Genomic DNA, 15,428 nt, shown 5'->3' with positions numbered 1-15,428 from the left:
TTATTTTTGGGATAATAATAAATGATTAAAGCCGACGGGAGGGAATCCCTCTCCCACCAAATTGATTTGCCTACATGTATTTCATATATAAATGTATAACACAATCAATGAAACCAGTCATAGACTCACATTGTAAGATATATCACAAAAAAAAAAACTGTACTAGAAGAATGAGAGTACCGATTCATTCTCGTTGGAATAGTTAAATTATACTCATTGAATACATTCTCAGGTTTTGTATGAATTGGTTCATTATGTGTTGAGATTCAGATTCACCTGATTTTGTCTATTAATCCACAGTCACCATACATAGATGTTATGGTTGATAGTGTGTGGTGGAACCTAAATCATCAAATATTGGAGCATAAGGAACATTGGGAAGATTGCTTGATATAGGTAGGCGAAGAAGGTATAGTTTTTTTTAGTAAAATTGTACTTTTGGTCTCCTGTTTTAGTTTCAATTTAGCAGATCTCCCACTAATTTAATTCACAAATTGGATCTACCTATTTTGTAAAATTTTAAAATGTTCCCTGAAAATTGGATCTACCTATTTTGTAAAATTTTAAAATGTTCCCTGAAGACGTTGACAGTTAAGGTTCAGACATTGACTACCACATGTCATATGAGAGATTCCTTGGAAATGCTTGCATTGAGCGAGAGAGTTCGGTGCAGAATTTCAAGAGCCTCTACATGTGACCGTTAAATTTAACGTATCTCCAATTGAGGTTCTAGGGATCAACATGACAGGATTTTATAAAATAGGGGACCCAATTTGTGAATTAAATTAATGGGGGACCAAATGCGAAATTAGATTTAAAATGGGAGACTAAAAATATAATTTTATCTTTATTTTTCTTGAAATTGGAGGATGTGGGGATGAAATTTCATGCAAAAGGATAGGAATTGGAATGATGGGAAACAAAAATGTAAATCCTCTTAAATAAACAGTTATTTAATTTCTAAGTTCTTTAATCTATAGAACTAAACAATAAAAAAATATATGTATTTTTTTCAAGATTTGACTCAGTAAAAGTATATTTTCCAACGAAAATATAAATAACAATGATTGATTAAAAATTTAATAGTTAAAATTAAAATCTTAACAACTTGAAATATTTTCTATAGGTATATATTATTCATTTTATTATAATTTCAACCATCAACGTTTAAACTGTCTCTTCAAAAATCAATATTTAAATCAACAATTATCATTTCATTTTGGTTTTTAAAGTTTGTGAGTTTTATTTTATAATTAACAGAATTCAGATAACTAATTAATAAAATTATGTGAAAAAATAATATATTAAAAGATATGTTACTAAAATCTTTCTAGATTTGGTTCAGCAAAAAATATATTTTATAGGTAAAATATAAATAATAATCATTAATTATAATATTGATAATTAAGATCTTATGAATCACTTAATATATTTCCTCTCTAAATTTTAAAAAATATCTTAAACAAAGAGATTTCAGTAGTCCTTTATTAAGAGTATTGTTTTTAATGTTGTTAAGAGTTAAGACACATATTCTTATCCTAATCTCATAGGTTGATTAACTAAACTAAGTGATTAAATACAAATGATTAATGTATGAAATTAAAGTTGAATAATTTGGGTAACATTCATGGTAGAAAAAAAAAAGATGAGTATGCATGAGTGTGCAAATAGAATAAAAATTGATTTATTTTATCCTTACATGCTATCTATTTTTAATCCATAATCCAAAATATATTTATTTGTCATCTCTAATGGCTATACTCATCTCTAGTGTGCATCAGTGTGCATATATATTTATTGGTTTGTTCACCACTTCTGCCACCATAATGTGGTTTTTTCACTTTCCTTAGAGTTGTTGAGAGACAAGTCCATGAAACTAAGCACTAATCATGCAGAGAGGATTCAGGATCAGGAAATACTTTTGTGCATGCAAGCTGGGTGAAGCTTAGAAGCGTTTGGGTAGACAACATTGATAAATTGTTCTATTTTCAATGTCTTTTATACAAATAGAAGGGGATAACCGGTGTTTGTAGCTTCTTGGATTTCCTTTTCTTCACTTCTTGAACATATTAGAAATCTATATATTTTTGCCCAAACCACTTCATAAACAGTAAAAAGTTTGTATATTAGGTTAAAATGTAATTTTTATTTTTCTATTTTTTTAAATATATATTTTTAGTTCTCTTTTTCTATTTTTAATTTAAACATTTTATGTCCCATTTTTTAAAAATTTACGATTTTAGTCCTTCATTTTCTAATTAAGACATTTTGTCTCCTACTATTAAAAAATCATTGTGTTCAATCTCAAAGTTGATGCATGTACTCTATACATGTTATGCACATGATATTTTTTTTTAAATTATTTAGTTGCTAACAAACTTGATTTATTAAAAAAGAATTTAAGGAGTACACCATCAATAACAAGTTTGAAATTGATAAGGAAATTAAAATCATAGATTTTAAAAAATGAGAGACGGGATGTCTCAATTAAAAAATTAGAGAATTAAAATAGTAAACTTTTAAAATTAATAATATAAAATATGTCAATTAAAAAAGAAGAGAACTAAAATCACATATTTAAAAAAAAGGATAAAAATTAAATTTTAATTTTTTTTTTATCATTCTTGTACAACTTTTCTTAGTCTCTAGGATTCTTCCTTCTTTCATGCTTTTTTCCTTGGTCTTAGCTTTGTGCTTGGTACTAACACCTTAAAGGATTATTCTCTATTGTCTCCAAGTTTTGATATGTTTGGCTCTTGCCCAATTCTTTTGTTCTCAGGTCTCCACTTGGTTGTGTCCTACCTGGTCACAATTTGTGTTAATTATGTTTTTATTTGATTTTTTTTACATAAAATCATAATTATATTCTACCTTTATCTGGTATTGGTTTGTGAACCTTAATTTTAAAGGATGATATAAAATTAACAAAATTATAATACATATATAAATTTTTTTTTATTTTATTTCATAATTAAATATATAAAAGCACCCACATGAATGGGTCGATCATGTAATCTTTACTCATTAGGATGATCATCCTCACTTCATCATAATTAATAGTCCTTTTTCATTTATGTTAGCAGCAGAACGTCCAAATCCAATTATAGATTGGAATTCTCTTATCAAATATTAAAGTCATTAATAGGTACTCTTAAAAAATGGCATTAGTATTTAGTAGTTACTTTTAATAAAGAAAAAAATCTGTCAAGAACGAAATTAAATTGTAGTTTAAATTTTGAGTAATTGGTAGTATTTTTTTTTTTATCAATGCCAGTTGTTAATATAACAAACAGGTGGTCTAATGTGTGAGCAACAAAAATTATCACTTTCATTTTTTCTTAAAGATGTATACTTATGGTGGTAAGTTGGAGGAGCCAACTAAGGCGCAGGCGCACATACATATATATATATATATATCAATTTCATCCAGAAATGTAATGATATCTCATACATTAATTTGAGTGAAAAATTATGAGAATATATTCAAAAGATTCAGTTATTTGTTGTTATTTTTCTTGGACTTGATAAGAAATATATCTCTCAAGTTTTTTTATTCAAGAAAAGTTAGATTTCAGAAAAAATGAAAATATAACAATTGAAAAGTTGAAAAAAAAGTGTAACTTATACTTAATTTGATGAGAAGTTGGACTAATTCACCAAGTGGTTAATTTGACTAAAATTGAGTTTATTTTATTAAATAAAGTCTTGAATGATGATTAAATAAGTTTTTTTTTTTTACCAAAACTAATGATCAATAAGCATAATATTAATATTATGGTGACAAAATAATTAAACTAATAAATCAAATTTCACATAATATTATTTGGTATCCTAAGTAAATAAATTGAAATACAAGCATTGACAAACAAGCGAGAAAATTGTGACGTAAACAATCCAACACTCATTACAAAAAACATACCAATACTAATTCAAACTAAGGAATATATCCAAATGAAAACATACCAATACTAATTTAAACTAAGGAATATATCCAAATGAAAGGAGAAAATTAACAAATAATTAACAATATATTCACTACTTAATTTAGTGTCTTTCTATATCTACTATGGTAGATCCATCACAGCTCTGAGTCCTTCTCCCGGATCTTTCCCTGTTACTAACCATCCTATGAAAAGATCCTATTCTCAAACCTGAACATCCCACCCTCTCCAATTCATTACCATCTGGTAGCTCATCACCACCCTCAGCTGGTGGTGCTGTGGGTTGGACTTGGTTGTGAAGCCGTGTGGCACCTAAATGACCATGTTCTGGTTGCACCTTTGGGTCAACCACGGTGCGGCAAATTGGGCATGTGGTGTTAGAATTAAACCATTTATCAACACAATCAACATGAAAAATGTGCTTACAATTTGGTAACACCCTACTGATTGTATCTTCCACAATAGTGCCTAAGCAAACCGAGCACTCTACAACTTCTTCACCTTGCTTGAATTGGTCCGTTTGCTTGTACAAGAGCTTAGGCAGGGAAGCTATGATCAAAGGGTCAAGGCCAGAGTTGCGTGGCTCCACAGAACTCACATCAATTGGTGCAATTTGAGTGCTGATTTGATAAAGAAGGTCGTTTTGGCGTCTCCTTTGTTGGCGTCTAATGAAATATTTTACACAAAAATGGAAGATGATGATTAATAAGATCATACCAAATAATGAGAAAGCTGCTGCTAGCATCACCTGAAGGCCTATACCAAGTGGCTCCTCACCATCTTTGTCTTTAGACATGCTTGATTGGTTTCAATTTCAATCTAAGGTATATGGAGATATGGTTTTGGTTAATTTATTTTGTTTCTACGGAATATATTGTCCGGCTTCAGGTGGAAATTATTGGTTGGTTTGGTGGGTGGAAAAGAAGATTGGAACACGAAAATTAAATTGAAGCCTTTCATTTGAATCTTAATTTTGTTTCCGTCAATGTTATTGACTTTGGGGTGATAAACGAGTTTCTCGGGTATGTGGAGTTATTGATCCATGGGGTCAATTGTAGACTTCTCGCTACATTACAGAGTTAATTTCATTGAAAAAAATTGTTTAGATTTTGACTTGTTGTACACATTAATAAACTATGCTATCACGCGCTGCTACTTTTTCCTATATTTTAATTGACCCATGGATAATAACTTATCAAATTGAATAAAATAATATTTATCATCTTTATTTTCTTTTGTATTATTCAATAAAAAGACTAGAAATTTCATGCATTACAATTTAAAAAGAAAATAAGAAAAAATATATATGGTTCAAGATGGTACGTCGTATAGAATAAATATTAATCAGATATTCATTTACTAATATCTGGGATTCAGTATCAAGGCAGCATTAGTTTTAAAATTTATGGAAATGACCTTAACTGTATTGGAGCACATAATTATTTTCACTTAGGTAGATAGAAAGAATATTTTCTATTAAATTGAAGGGGTCAATTATAATTTTGATCCCTAATTTTTCAAATTCATGATTTGGTCTCTTTAATTTTTAATTATAACATTTGGTCATCTTAATTTTATAAAAATTTTATTTTAATCCCTAATAGATTATTAACTAATAATAGTAATTATTAAAGATATTAAATTAAATTGAAATCATTAATCATTAAATCTTTTTAATAAAAGACTATTAACCATAGTGTGATGTCACTAATGGAGTCATGTGCGACATTGAAGGTAAAAAAAAGGTGTTTGCAAAGAAACAGAATACAATATTGTGGAAATTTAAAATTAATAATTTTTTATTTAATTTTTTTATTAACTAATAATTTTGATTAATTTGTAATTAACTTAATAACTTAATTAATCATAATTATTTATTAATAATATATCAGATGGATCAAAATCACTCATTTATAAGACTAGAGGATCAAATGTTATAATTAAAATCTAAGAGGACAAAAATAATAAATTTGAAAAATTAATGGGACTAAAATCACAATTTAACCAAAATAGAATAAAAAGTGCTAGCAACTGATAATAGTTAAAAATCTACATATTAGACAGAAAATTAATGGTTAATTTTTATTTTTTTTATCCAAAAGTTTTTTTTTTTTGTATTGTCTCAATTCTCAAATTAACTAATGATTTTTGAAGGATCTAATTTACTGATAATAATATTGTTTTTTCCACTTTCAATATTCATAAGACACTCATTTAAATTTAAATGTTTGATTCCTGGGTAACTTTAAATATTTTAAATGATGTACGAGATCTTTTATTTAAAAGAAAATAAATCTGAACAACCACAATTCCACAAATATATTGTCAAAATGACTTAGCGTGGTTACTAATTTTGAAATTATTATCATAACTCATCCAATCCAAGAATCAAATTGAATATTTTTATTAATCTTTGGATTAATTCTATCAATTCTTTCAGTTATGTAGCAAGTAGCATTGCTCTTAATCTTTCATCTCTTGTATTGGAAAACATTACTAAAAAGGTGATGACTTTAACTATACTAAATTATTATGGTAAAAATATACTTTTTTAAAAGTATTGTAATAACTCTGACTTAGTGGTGCCAAAAGGGGATTCAGCTTGTTGAAAACATAAATTGAGCTAATAAAATTTAGGCTAAAAAATATTTTATCTCAATCCAATCCTACCCAAAATATTTATTAGCTTGATATAGATTGATTTGTAGTAGGTCAGGCTAACTTATTAACCCAAAATTTTAAAAATTAAAAAAACCTTATTTTTTATTAGTTTAATATATATAGTCTTCTATTTGTTTAAGATATATAAATGTTATTATTTATGTATCTAAAAATAAATAAATAAATCCTTTTCTTTTCTTTATAAATTTTCCCATTTATTTATTCTATATATATATATATATATATATATATATAAAATAAGAAATGATTTGTGATAGTTTATAAAATTTTGTTTTTATTTAAATACTTTATACGTATTTCCCTATGTCAAATTATACAAATTAATGAAACGTTATATTTACATAACATTCTCACTAGTTATTGGACGAAATATATATGATATGAGAAACTTGATTGTAATAATTGGAAAATTATCATGATTAAATGTGAATAATTAAACTTAGAAGATCAAATTATGAGAAATAAATATGAACAACTAAAATTTGAAATATGAAAATAAGTATAATTTTTTTCTCCATAGAAATCAAACACAAGATCATGTGATTTATAACATTCACATACCATATTCAATCAATTGAACTAAACTCCTTAATAAATATGTGTTAAATATAGAATTACAAATACCATCAAATCTGAAAAGTTTAGTCAAAGTTTCTTTTAAAATAAAAGTTTAGTTAAAATATGATAAAATTAGAAAGATTCTATATGCATGAAATTAAGATTTAATTAGAGAAAGATTTGAGTTTTTATTGAGTAAAATTTGATGTTTTTTTTTGTTAAATTAGGTTTTTGTCTTCTAATTTATTTCTTTGGTTCAAATTAATCCTCTAATTTTTTGGATTCAATTAGATCTTCTAATTTTAAAATAGGTTTAATTAAGTTCTCATGGTCAATTTCATTCAAATCGTTAATGGTGGAATCCTACATGATTGTAACATGTTATCTTTTTGTAGCTGAACACCGTTAACGATTTAGACAAAAATCAACGTTAATGGTAAAATTTTATGTGATCGTGATGTGATGTCTTCTTATGGTCGAATACCATTAACAATTTAGATAAAATTAACCTAATTAAACCTATTTAAAATTAGAACCTAGTTGAACTTGAAAAAAATTATAGGAGCAAATCAAACAAAAAAATTATTGGACCAAATTGAACCAAAAAATTAATTTAACTTTTTTTGGATAAATTTTGAGTAAAAAACATTGAAAACAGTTTAATCAATTCATTTAATTTTTATGAATTTTGGGTAGAAAATGAAAACTTAAGGGTTCTAATTAAACAATAATGAACAACAAAACTAAATTTACTTATTTTAAAAATTAAATAAATATACTTAATTGAATAAAAAATTAAAAGATTAATATCGTATTTCAAAATAAAAGGATAAAAAATCAAATGAAAATTGTTATATTTAAAACTCAAGTTAAAACCTTCTCGAAAAGGAGTGAAGTTTAGTAGATTAAATATGATGTGTAAGTATTGTAAATTTTCTGATATCATGTTTAATTCTTACGGGTAAAAAAACTCTATCCGAACTAAAAAAAACTACTAGTCTAGGAAGCAACCACACTAATGCCAGACCAGCACCAACATATATGAGGAAAAACAGTTTTGTGAATAAAGACCGTAGTGCTTGGTGAGCTGCCATGTCTGTTTTTACTTTCTATGGCCACTTACGCATTATAGAAAACATAAAGAAAATTCAAAATGAGAGATATACAAGAGATAACCTTCTTAAGAAGCTGCAGCAGAAAGTATTATAAGTTGAACAAATGAAAGCTATTACAATTATGTCATTACTTAGCGTTTGAACAATTCCCAACCAGAACGAAAGAAGGTATGAGTTTATCATGTGAATGAGATTTCTGTTCTATTTCTATTTTCTAAGTTCTTCTTGCGGGATGATTTGGGAACCTAAATAGGGATCGTAGAAAATGACAACAAATTGATAGAATGATAATGAGTGAACCTGACTGACTGCTATTTTTATTCTCTATGCAAGGTGAAAATACTTGATCAAGTGTCTATTTGAAAATATATATTGTACCAAGCATAATTTTTTTTATTCGTAGGATCAACTGTATGAGAAAATTTAAATACTTTTAAACCTTGCCCAACCAATTAAGAATATAGCCTTTTCAGCCAATTTGGTATAAATAATATTAAACACAAAGCCAGGTAGGATTGCTCTATTAGTGATGTTTAACAAACATGATGAAAAATACTACATTGATTCAAGGTAGTAAAATTGAAGTAGCAGATTAGTTATGTAACGAACGTAGCTTTTTATGATTCAACTGAGATAAAAGTCTTCATTCAATAAATAAGAACAAAATATTAGAACCGAAAAATAAAATAAAAATAAGGGGTGACTAGTCCACGACAATATTAAGAAAGCTAATAATAGCACAAGAACCCAAGCTTAACAAGAAAATAAGCTTCAAAAAGTCAAATAAAATAAGGAGTGACTAGTGGAATATAGAAGATTAAGAAAGCTAACGTGAGTACCAGAACTCAACTATAACAAAAAAATAATTCAAGTATAACAAAATAAAAATGAATAATTTAAATATTGTAGGTCAAATTAACAAATTGGTCCCGTAGCTCAGTTGGTTAGAGCGCTGGTCTTATGAGCCGGAGGTCGCGAGTTCGAGCCTCGCCGGGACCAATTTTAAATTATATTTAGTTTTGGTCCACATCTGACACAGCTTAATGATAAAGTAGGTGACGCTGTACCGGAAACAATCATCGTTCACGCCTATCTGTCACGTCTTGATTTCCAACCAAAGGCCGACAACCTTCCACGTCCGAAACCTTAATTTAAGGATCCCTTCTCTATCTGCAGAAAAGTTTGTATATTCATTAACCAGACAACTACATTATACAGAAAAGTTTCTATATCTGTTTTGTCTTCATGACATATCTGTTTTTTGTGTATGCCTCTAAAAGAAAAAAGTTTGTATATTATTTTTGTTACATTAATTTATAATAAACAAAAATTATCAAAAATTCTAATATACTCCCTTGTTTAGTAAAAAAAATATATATATATTGTTTTAGTTTCTAAATTTGGTTGAGTGTGTTTTTTTAGTTCTTAAATTTTAACAAATTATTATTTTTAATCCTTAGCATAATAAAAATATTATATTTAAGAATTTATGACTCAAATAACATTAAAATAAAAGTTTTAGACTATCAATGTAAAAAGTATTTCTTTCGTTCCAAAATATGTATTAAATTTAAAAGAAAATTATCTCAAAATATTGTTGCATTTAATTTTTTGATGTTGTATTAATTATTTTTTCAGCAATGATTCTAGTAAGTCTGACTTTAGTTTATTAATATGAAGGTTAGTTTATAAAATTATTATTATTATTATTTATTCTGGGACAGGGAGGTATTGTTTCATTTTCTTCTCTTCTCTTGTCTTTTTTTTATATATACTAAAATCTTCTCTCCTTTTGTCTTTCTATCTGTATGTGTATAGTTTTGTGAAAATATATTTCCAAAAATATGTGGAAAATAAATAATAATTGAATAGAAGAGCCAGAAAGGCAAGAAATTAGTTCCGCTGTCGTTGTAGGTTTTCTTGCCGAGTTCTTCAAAAATCCAACCATGCCATATCACGATACTCTCTCTCTCTGTCCTCTGTGGCAGGACTACACGTACTGACCCCATCACCATGTATTTGTAATTCGTCGGTTGTCGCTTTCATAGAGATAAAGTCTTTTCCTTTTTTATTTATTTTATTTTTTATACTTATATCCATCTTTCACTCAACTTATACGTTATTAGATGAGGGAATTAAAGCTGGTATTGGGTCATGGCAATCCACATTTCACAATTCACACCCACCTTTTATTATTTTGCTGACTCTCTCTCTTTCTCCTTTTCTTCCTCTTTACTTCTACACTAATATATCATTTTCCCCCACCCCCTCATTTCTTTGTTGCCAGTTCAAGAAAACAAAAAAAGTTCTCCTTTGAAACTTCTCTGGTATGTCTGTCATTCTCACCCCTACTTGCATTCTTGTTTCTCTTCTTGTGATTCTCAGAATTCCCATTTGCATGCTTGTTTTGGGCATATTCCTTCTTTGTTTTTCAGAAGTTGAGTTGTTGATCCATGTGTTTTTTATGTGCTGTTTTGGTAGATCACAATATGAGTTTGTTTAAATTTCTCTTATGAGTTTTGCTGACTTGGCTGTTATTATTGTCGGGAAGACAAAAAAGAGTTGCTTTTTGGTATCAACTCTAACAGCATGTCCTATATTCATAACTACAGTTAGCTTCAATATTCGCAATTTTTACTGCTTTCTATTTTAAGTGTCTCAAACTGTGATCCAATCTCTAGCTCTTCTGATCATAATGTGATTGCTGGTAGGATGATATATTTGTAACATAATCTTTCATGGGTGGCATAGAATATACATGGACTTCATTACGAACAACATACACAAGAGAATTCCTTTGTCGAGCTTTCAATTAAAAGCATCTATTTCTGTATAGAGACTAATGAAATGTTTGAAGAAGTAAGTCTAAGTGTCTAACTGTCTAAGGTTTTCATTTACCTTCTTCTTCTTCGGGTTTTTTTTTTGTATGGATGGATCTCTTGTAATTATGAACAACATACTATATCTGTATTAATGGAGAGTAATGTGCTAATGTTTGTTATATTCATTCCCAGGGCTATGTTATTTTGAAAGAAGTTACTTCGCATCAAGAATGGGTTCAGGTGATTGGTTTAAGACAATAATTAGCTTAAGAAAATCAAAACAAGGTAGATCAAAGAAAGCAAAGGTATAATGCAATTCCTGTCATTTTTTGTTTAGTTATCTAATTCTTGCAATGATGCAGAAATGTCAATCTGTTGGATTTAAACCTATATATTTCCATTATTCTCCTAAAAAACTGAATTAATCACCGTAGATGTTGTTTGCAAAAGCAACTTTATCACTTTATTTATCATTTAGGCTGCATCAATACCTTCTATTACCAAGTATGATAATTTATTTTGCATGAGAGCCATTGTAATGAGAATGTTTCTCTCTCTATCTGGCCACATTTTGAGACAGGGTATCTTAGCTCAAGAGAAACTAAATGCATCAAAGTCAAACAGCTATCCAGGAAAAGAGTCTGGTGGTTTAGCAAATGGTACTAAAAGTGAAAACCTTGTGTCAGCTGGGGTGTCAGTTGAAACTATTGCTGCAAAAAGGATCCAGACTGCATTCCGAGCTTATAAGGTGTGTTGAGTTGAAAATTTTGCAGAGACAGGTTCTTATACAGGATAACTCTACTCTGACTTTTTTGATTGAGCATGTCCTTAGCAATCATACTTCTGTTTGTATATTTCATTATTCCACTGCGAATGTTTATGTACTATTGTACCATTATTGCTGGTATGTCAGCTTTCAGATTGCATTATAGAGGGGTATATGATAGCTGAGTTTTTGTTTGTAGGAAAAATTATTGCTGAGAGTGCATAATCCTATTGTAATTAAATTACAATGTTTACACACAAACATACACACGTTATATAATTTAAGATATATCTACAGTATTGGATGATGTGAAGGACGTTGCAAAATGTGAGTTAAATCAATGTGCTCTTAATTTTATGAATTAATTGTTAAAGTGTATTTGGAGTTTTGGACTAATACATTAGGATGGCAAGGGTTCGATTGACCTTTTTTTCACCATTTCATGAAACTAATATGTTCTCAAGATTAGGAGTTCTAATACAGAGATTCTTCTATTATTGTTATGTTAAAATTGAATTTTTGGATTCTGCTATTATTTATGAGCAAAGAGTGATATCTTAGCTCTCTATCGTGACACCTTTTCCCTGTTCATTAATTATAATTGGATGCTGTAGCTCTTCAAGACAAGCATGAATTGGTAAATCTTTGTCTATTCTCTTAAATTCCACCTTTTATTTAAAGACTCATTTCTGCTTGTCAACAATTTAATTTTATTGCTACTAACAAAATTGGCTACTATAGAGACAGTTCATAAGTATGTGACTTCTTTCACAAGGTGTTACATGTTGACTCTTGATTATTGTCCAAATATGCATGCTGTTGATGATTATAAAGATGTATAGATGTAGGTTTGTGTTACTTATTTATAATAGTTCAAACCTGTGTTAATATCTTCGAATGGTCTTTGTTTTTGCAACTCTGACTTTTAAACTATCCAGGCTAGAAAAGCTTTACGTCGCATGAAAGGATTTACAAAACTGAAGATCCTAACAGAAGGTTTCTCTGTTAAAAAGCAAGCCAGTACAGCTATAACATACCTTCATTCATGGAGCAAGATACAAGTTGAGATTAGAGCTCGCCGAATCTGTATGGTAACCGAAGACAAGATCAGGAGGAAGAAACTGGAGTCTCAATTAAAACTGGAGGCAAAGCTTCATGATCTGGAGGTAATCTTTAGCTTGCCCTAATTTTCTTTAAGTTTGTGTAAGTCTTAAATTTTTTTTTTTTTTAAAAAAAAAGATATTTTCTTCCAATGCTCTCTCTAATGGATCTGCACTTTTATCTGTTTATTTGATGAAGGTAAATGCTGTATTTTAGTTATCTTGAACCTTGGTTTTGGTTTTAAGTGGTGACTCTTTCATATTGTGCTAGAAATTATTAGATGCATGTTTACTTTTATAGAAATTTTATGGTCTGCCTGGAACTGCATTTTCTATATTCTACAGTTTAAAGTTAAATTGCATTGCAAAATATGCATAAAATGTGTTCTTAATAAAAAGAAAAACAATTCCGGACATTAGTGCTTGAAATTTTCTATCATTTTAACACTGATCTAATATTTTGCTAGATACACAAGCTTGTTTGAACTCAATCCAATTAATCTTGTTCTAAGCACTAGACAGCATAAATTGCAGGTTGAATGGTGTGGTGGTTCTGAAACCAAGGAGGAAATCCTTGGAAGGATACATGACAGGGAAGAAGCAGCAGTTAAGCGTGAAAGAGCCATGGCATATGCCTTTTCCCATCAGGTAGGTTAGTTAGTCTTGGGAATGTATCAATATCCTGTTTCACCTGATCCTACTGATAATCACATGCATATCTTATGAATCATACTAGTGGAGGGCCAACTCTAGTCAGAGCCAATTGCTAGGTAATTATGAACTTAGCAAAGCTAATTGGGGTTGGAGTTGGAAGGAACGCTGGATTGCTGCTCGTCCATGGGAAAGCCGTGTCCCTAGCTTATCCATCACCCCGAAGAAATCTCAACACAAGCAGCCAAGCCCGAGCAAAGTTCAGAAGGATAAGAACACATCAACACCTAAAACTCCCGTCTCGGTTAAACCTCCTTCAGCCAACGCAAAAGGCACTTCAAAAGCTAGGAGATTGTCTTATCCAACAACTGAGAAAACTGTGGTTCAAGGAGTGCAATGAGTTCTCTGGATGGGTTGTTAAGATAAATCACAATTTTTAAGTATCAAGCCTTTTTGATAACTTGAAATTTTCAATTGGTTACAGTCCATAAAAAGCCAACTTATTTATTTATTGATTGCTTCCAATTTGTGCATATGAGCGTGACTGAAATTCAAACCACTGCAGAGAATGTGTTAACAGACCTGCTTGTGGGTGCGATTTGTTGATTGCTTCTGTTTATTATCTTTTTCAATCTTGTATATTCAAATTCAAGAGAGATTGTAGATAGAACAATATATCTATTTTTTTCCTTCTCTGTTGTAATAGAAAATTTCCAATATGTGATCAAGTTGTTGACTTCGTCATGGTTTATTATTACCATATTGAGATGACTTGTGCAACTTCCTAGTGTTTCTGCTCCATTTATAATTATGTTACAAAAATAATGCATACATATATATGTATTTTTACCATAATACTTATTATTTTGCAAGAGTCAACACAGATATTTAGTGACAAATCACGTGTAATACAACCAGTTGAATAATTTCATTTACAATGCTTTGAAACGCTCCCAAACTATGCCAAATGTAAAATTTGGGGTTTGTAATGCAAAATCATTATATAAAATTACTAATGACATGTTTGGTTCAATTTTTTTTAGAGAAATGGTTATTGTTTGAAATTCTCTAAGAAAGTTATATTAGGGGTCATTATTATTGTTTTAAATAAGATCATATACACATGCAATAATGGTTACGATATGTCAAATAATTGCAGAACAACTCCTACATGATAGTGGAGGGTGGAAAGAGTACCGATTAGTTGGAGTTGGCAGGTGATTAATTATGCTTGATAATTGCCATCACCTACTTGCTGCATCTATCTTAATGTCCAACTAAGGAGGGAATAGAATCATCTGTTAAACTACCACGATCTGATTACTCTTAAATGTTCGTTTTAATCAGCTTATTTTTTTATATTTAAAATAACATATAATTAAAATTTTGTTGAGAGCTTTAAAAAAATCTCCAAAAAGTAAGCCTACCCTAAAATACATTAAGTTCAGTGCCAATGTGTCCATTTATTATAATTATTTGGTGGGGTCACTTTTTTCAATCCGAATATTTTTAAAATGCCTGAAAACGTAATTATTATAATTGTCAAAATATTTTTTTAAAAAATAAAGTAATTTAATATTTTATTCCATTTTTTTGGATAAAATAATTCCATTTCAAACATATGTGAAATTTTATTATAATTGTATTTGTTTTGAAAAATGAGATTGAATATAAATTTTACCAAAATTAAATATCACTCAATTTAAAATAAAAAAATGGCTTTAAAATCCGATAATTCAACAAAAAAATAATGATTAATTTTACCATTTCATAATAAATTAATAACTACAAAA

General features: G+C 28.8%; 2 protein-coding genes and 1 non-coding gene across 5 annotated transcripts; 2 read left to right on the top strand and 1 right to left on the bottom strand.

Moving 5' to 3' along the window:
- Positions 1-4,044: 4,044 nt before the first annotated feature.
- On the bottom strand, positions 4,045-4,737 carry LOC114373308 (E3 ubiquitin-protein ligase ATL41-like). Its single transcript, XM_028330798.1, has one exon. It carries the CDS (start codon positions 4,735-4,737, stop codon positions 4,045-4,047), a length of 693 nt encoding a protein of 230 aa, XP_028186599.1.
- Positions 4,738-9,221: 4,484 nt separating this feature from the next.
- Positions 9,222-9,295, top strand: TRNAI-UAU. The gene has a single exon. It is a non-coding gene; the product is annotated as a tRNA-Ile (tRNA).
- Positions 9,296-10,320: 1,025 nt separating this feature from the next.
- LOC114373490 (protein IQ-DOMAIN 1-like) lies at positions 10,321-14,415 on the top strand. Of its 3 annotated transcripts, none has more exons than XM_028330958.1 (7): positions 10,321-10,623; positions 11,048-11,155; positions 11,311-11,423; positions 11,699-11,866; positions 12,823-13,050; positions 13,519-13,632; positions 13,721-14,415. In XM_028330958.1, exons 3-7 carry the CDS (start codon positions 11,349-11,351, stop codon positions 14,033-14,035), a joined length of 900 nt encoding a protein of 299 aa, XP_028186759.1. In that variant the 5' UTR covers positions 10,321-10,623; positions 11,048-11,155; positions 11,311-11,348; the 3' UTR covers positions 14,036-14,415. The 3 variants fall into 3 exon arrangements, with proteins under 3 accessions (XP_028186759.1, XP_028186758.1, XP_028186757.1); XM_028330957.1 differs by having other exon boundaries at positions 11,008-11,155; XM_028330956.1 differs by lacking the exon at positions 11,048-11,155 and having other exon boundaries at positions 10,333-10,623.
- The last annotated feature ends 1,013 nt before the right edge of the window (positions 14,416-15,428 follow it).

This window comes from Glycine soja, chromosome 11 (assembly GCF_004193775.1).
Source record: "Glycine soja cultivar W05 chromosome 11, ASM419377v2, whole genome shotgun sequence".
NCBI lineage: Eukaryota > Viridiplantae > Streptophyta > Magnoliopsida > Fabales > Fabaceae > Glycine > Glycine soja.
This window is presented reverse-complemented; position numbering and strand designations above follow the sequence as displayed.

Bases quoted from the DNA above. Each gene is read 5' to 3' on its own strand.
- LOC114373308 (XM_028330798.1), bottom strand. From the start codon at position 4,737: ATGTCTAAAGACAAAGATGGTGAGGAGCCACTTGGTATAGGCCTTCAG.
- LOC114373490 (XM_028330958.1), top strand. From the start codon at position 11,349: ATGGGTTCAGGTGATTGGTTTAAGACAATAATTAGCTTAAGAAAATCA. The intron at 11,867-12,822 runs GTGTGTTGAGTT...TAAACTATCCAG, and splicing joins CTGCATTCCGAGCTTATAAG to GCTAGAAAAGCTTTACGTCG. The intron at 13,633-13,720 runs GTAGGTTAGTTA...GAATCATACTAG, and splicing joins CATATGCCTTTTCCCATCAG to TGGAGGGCCAACTCTAGTCA.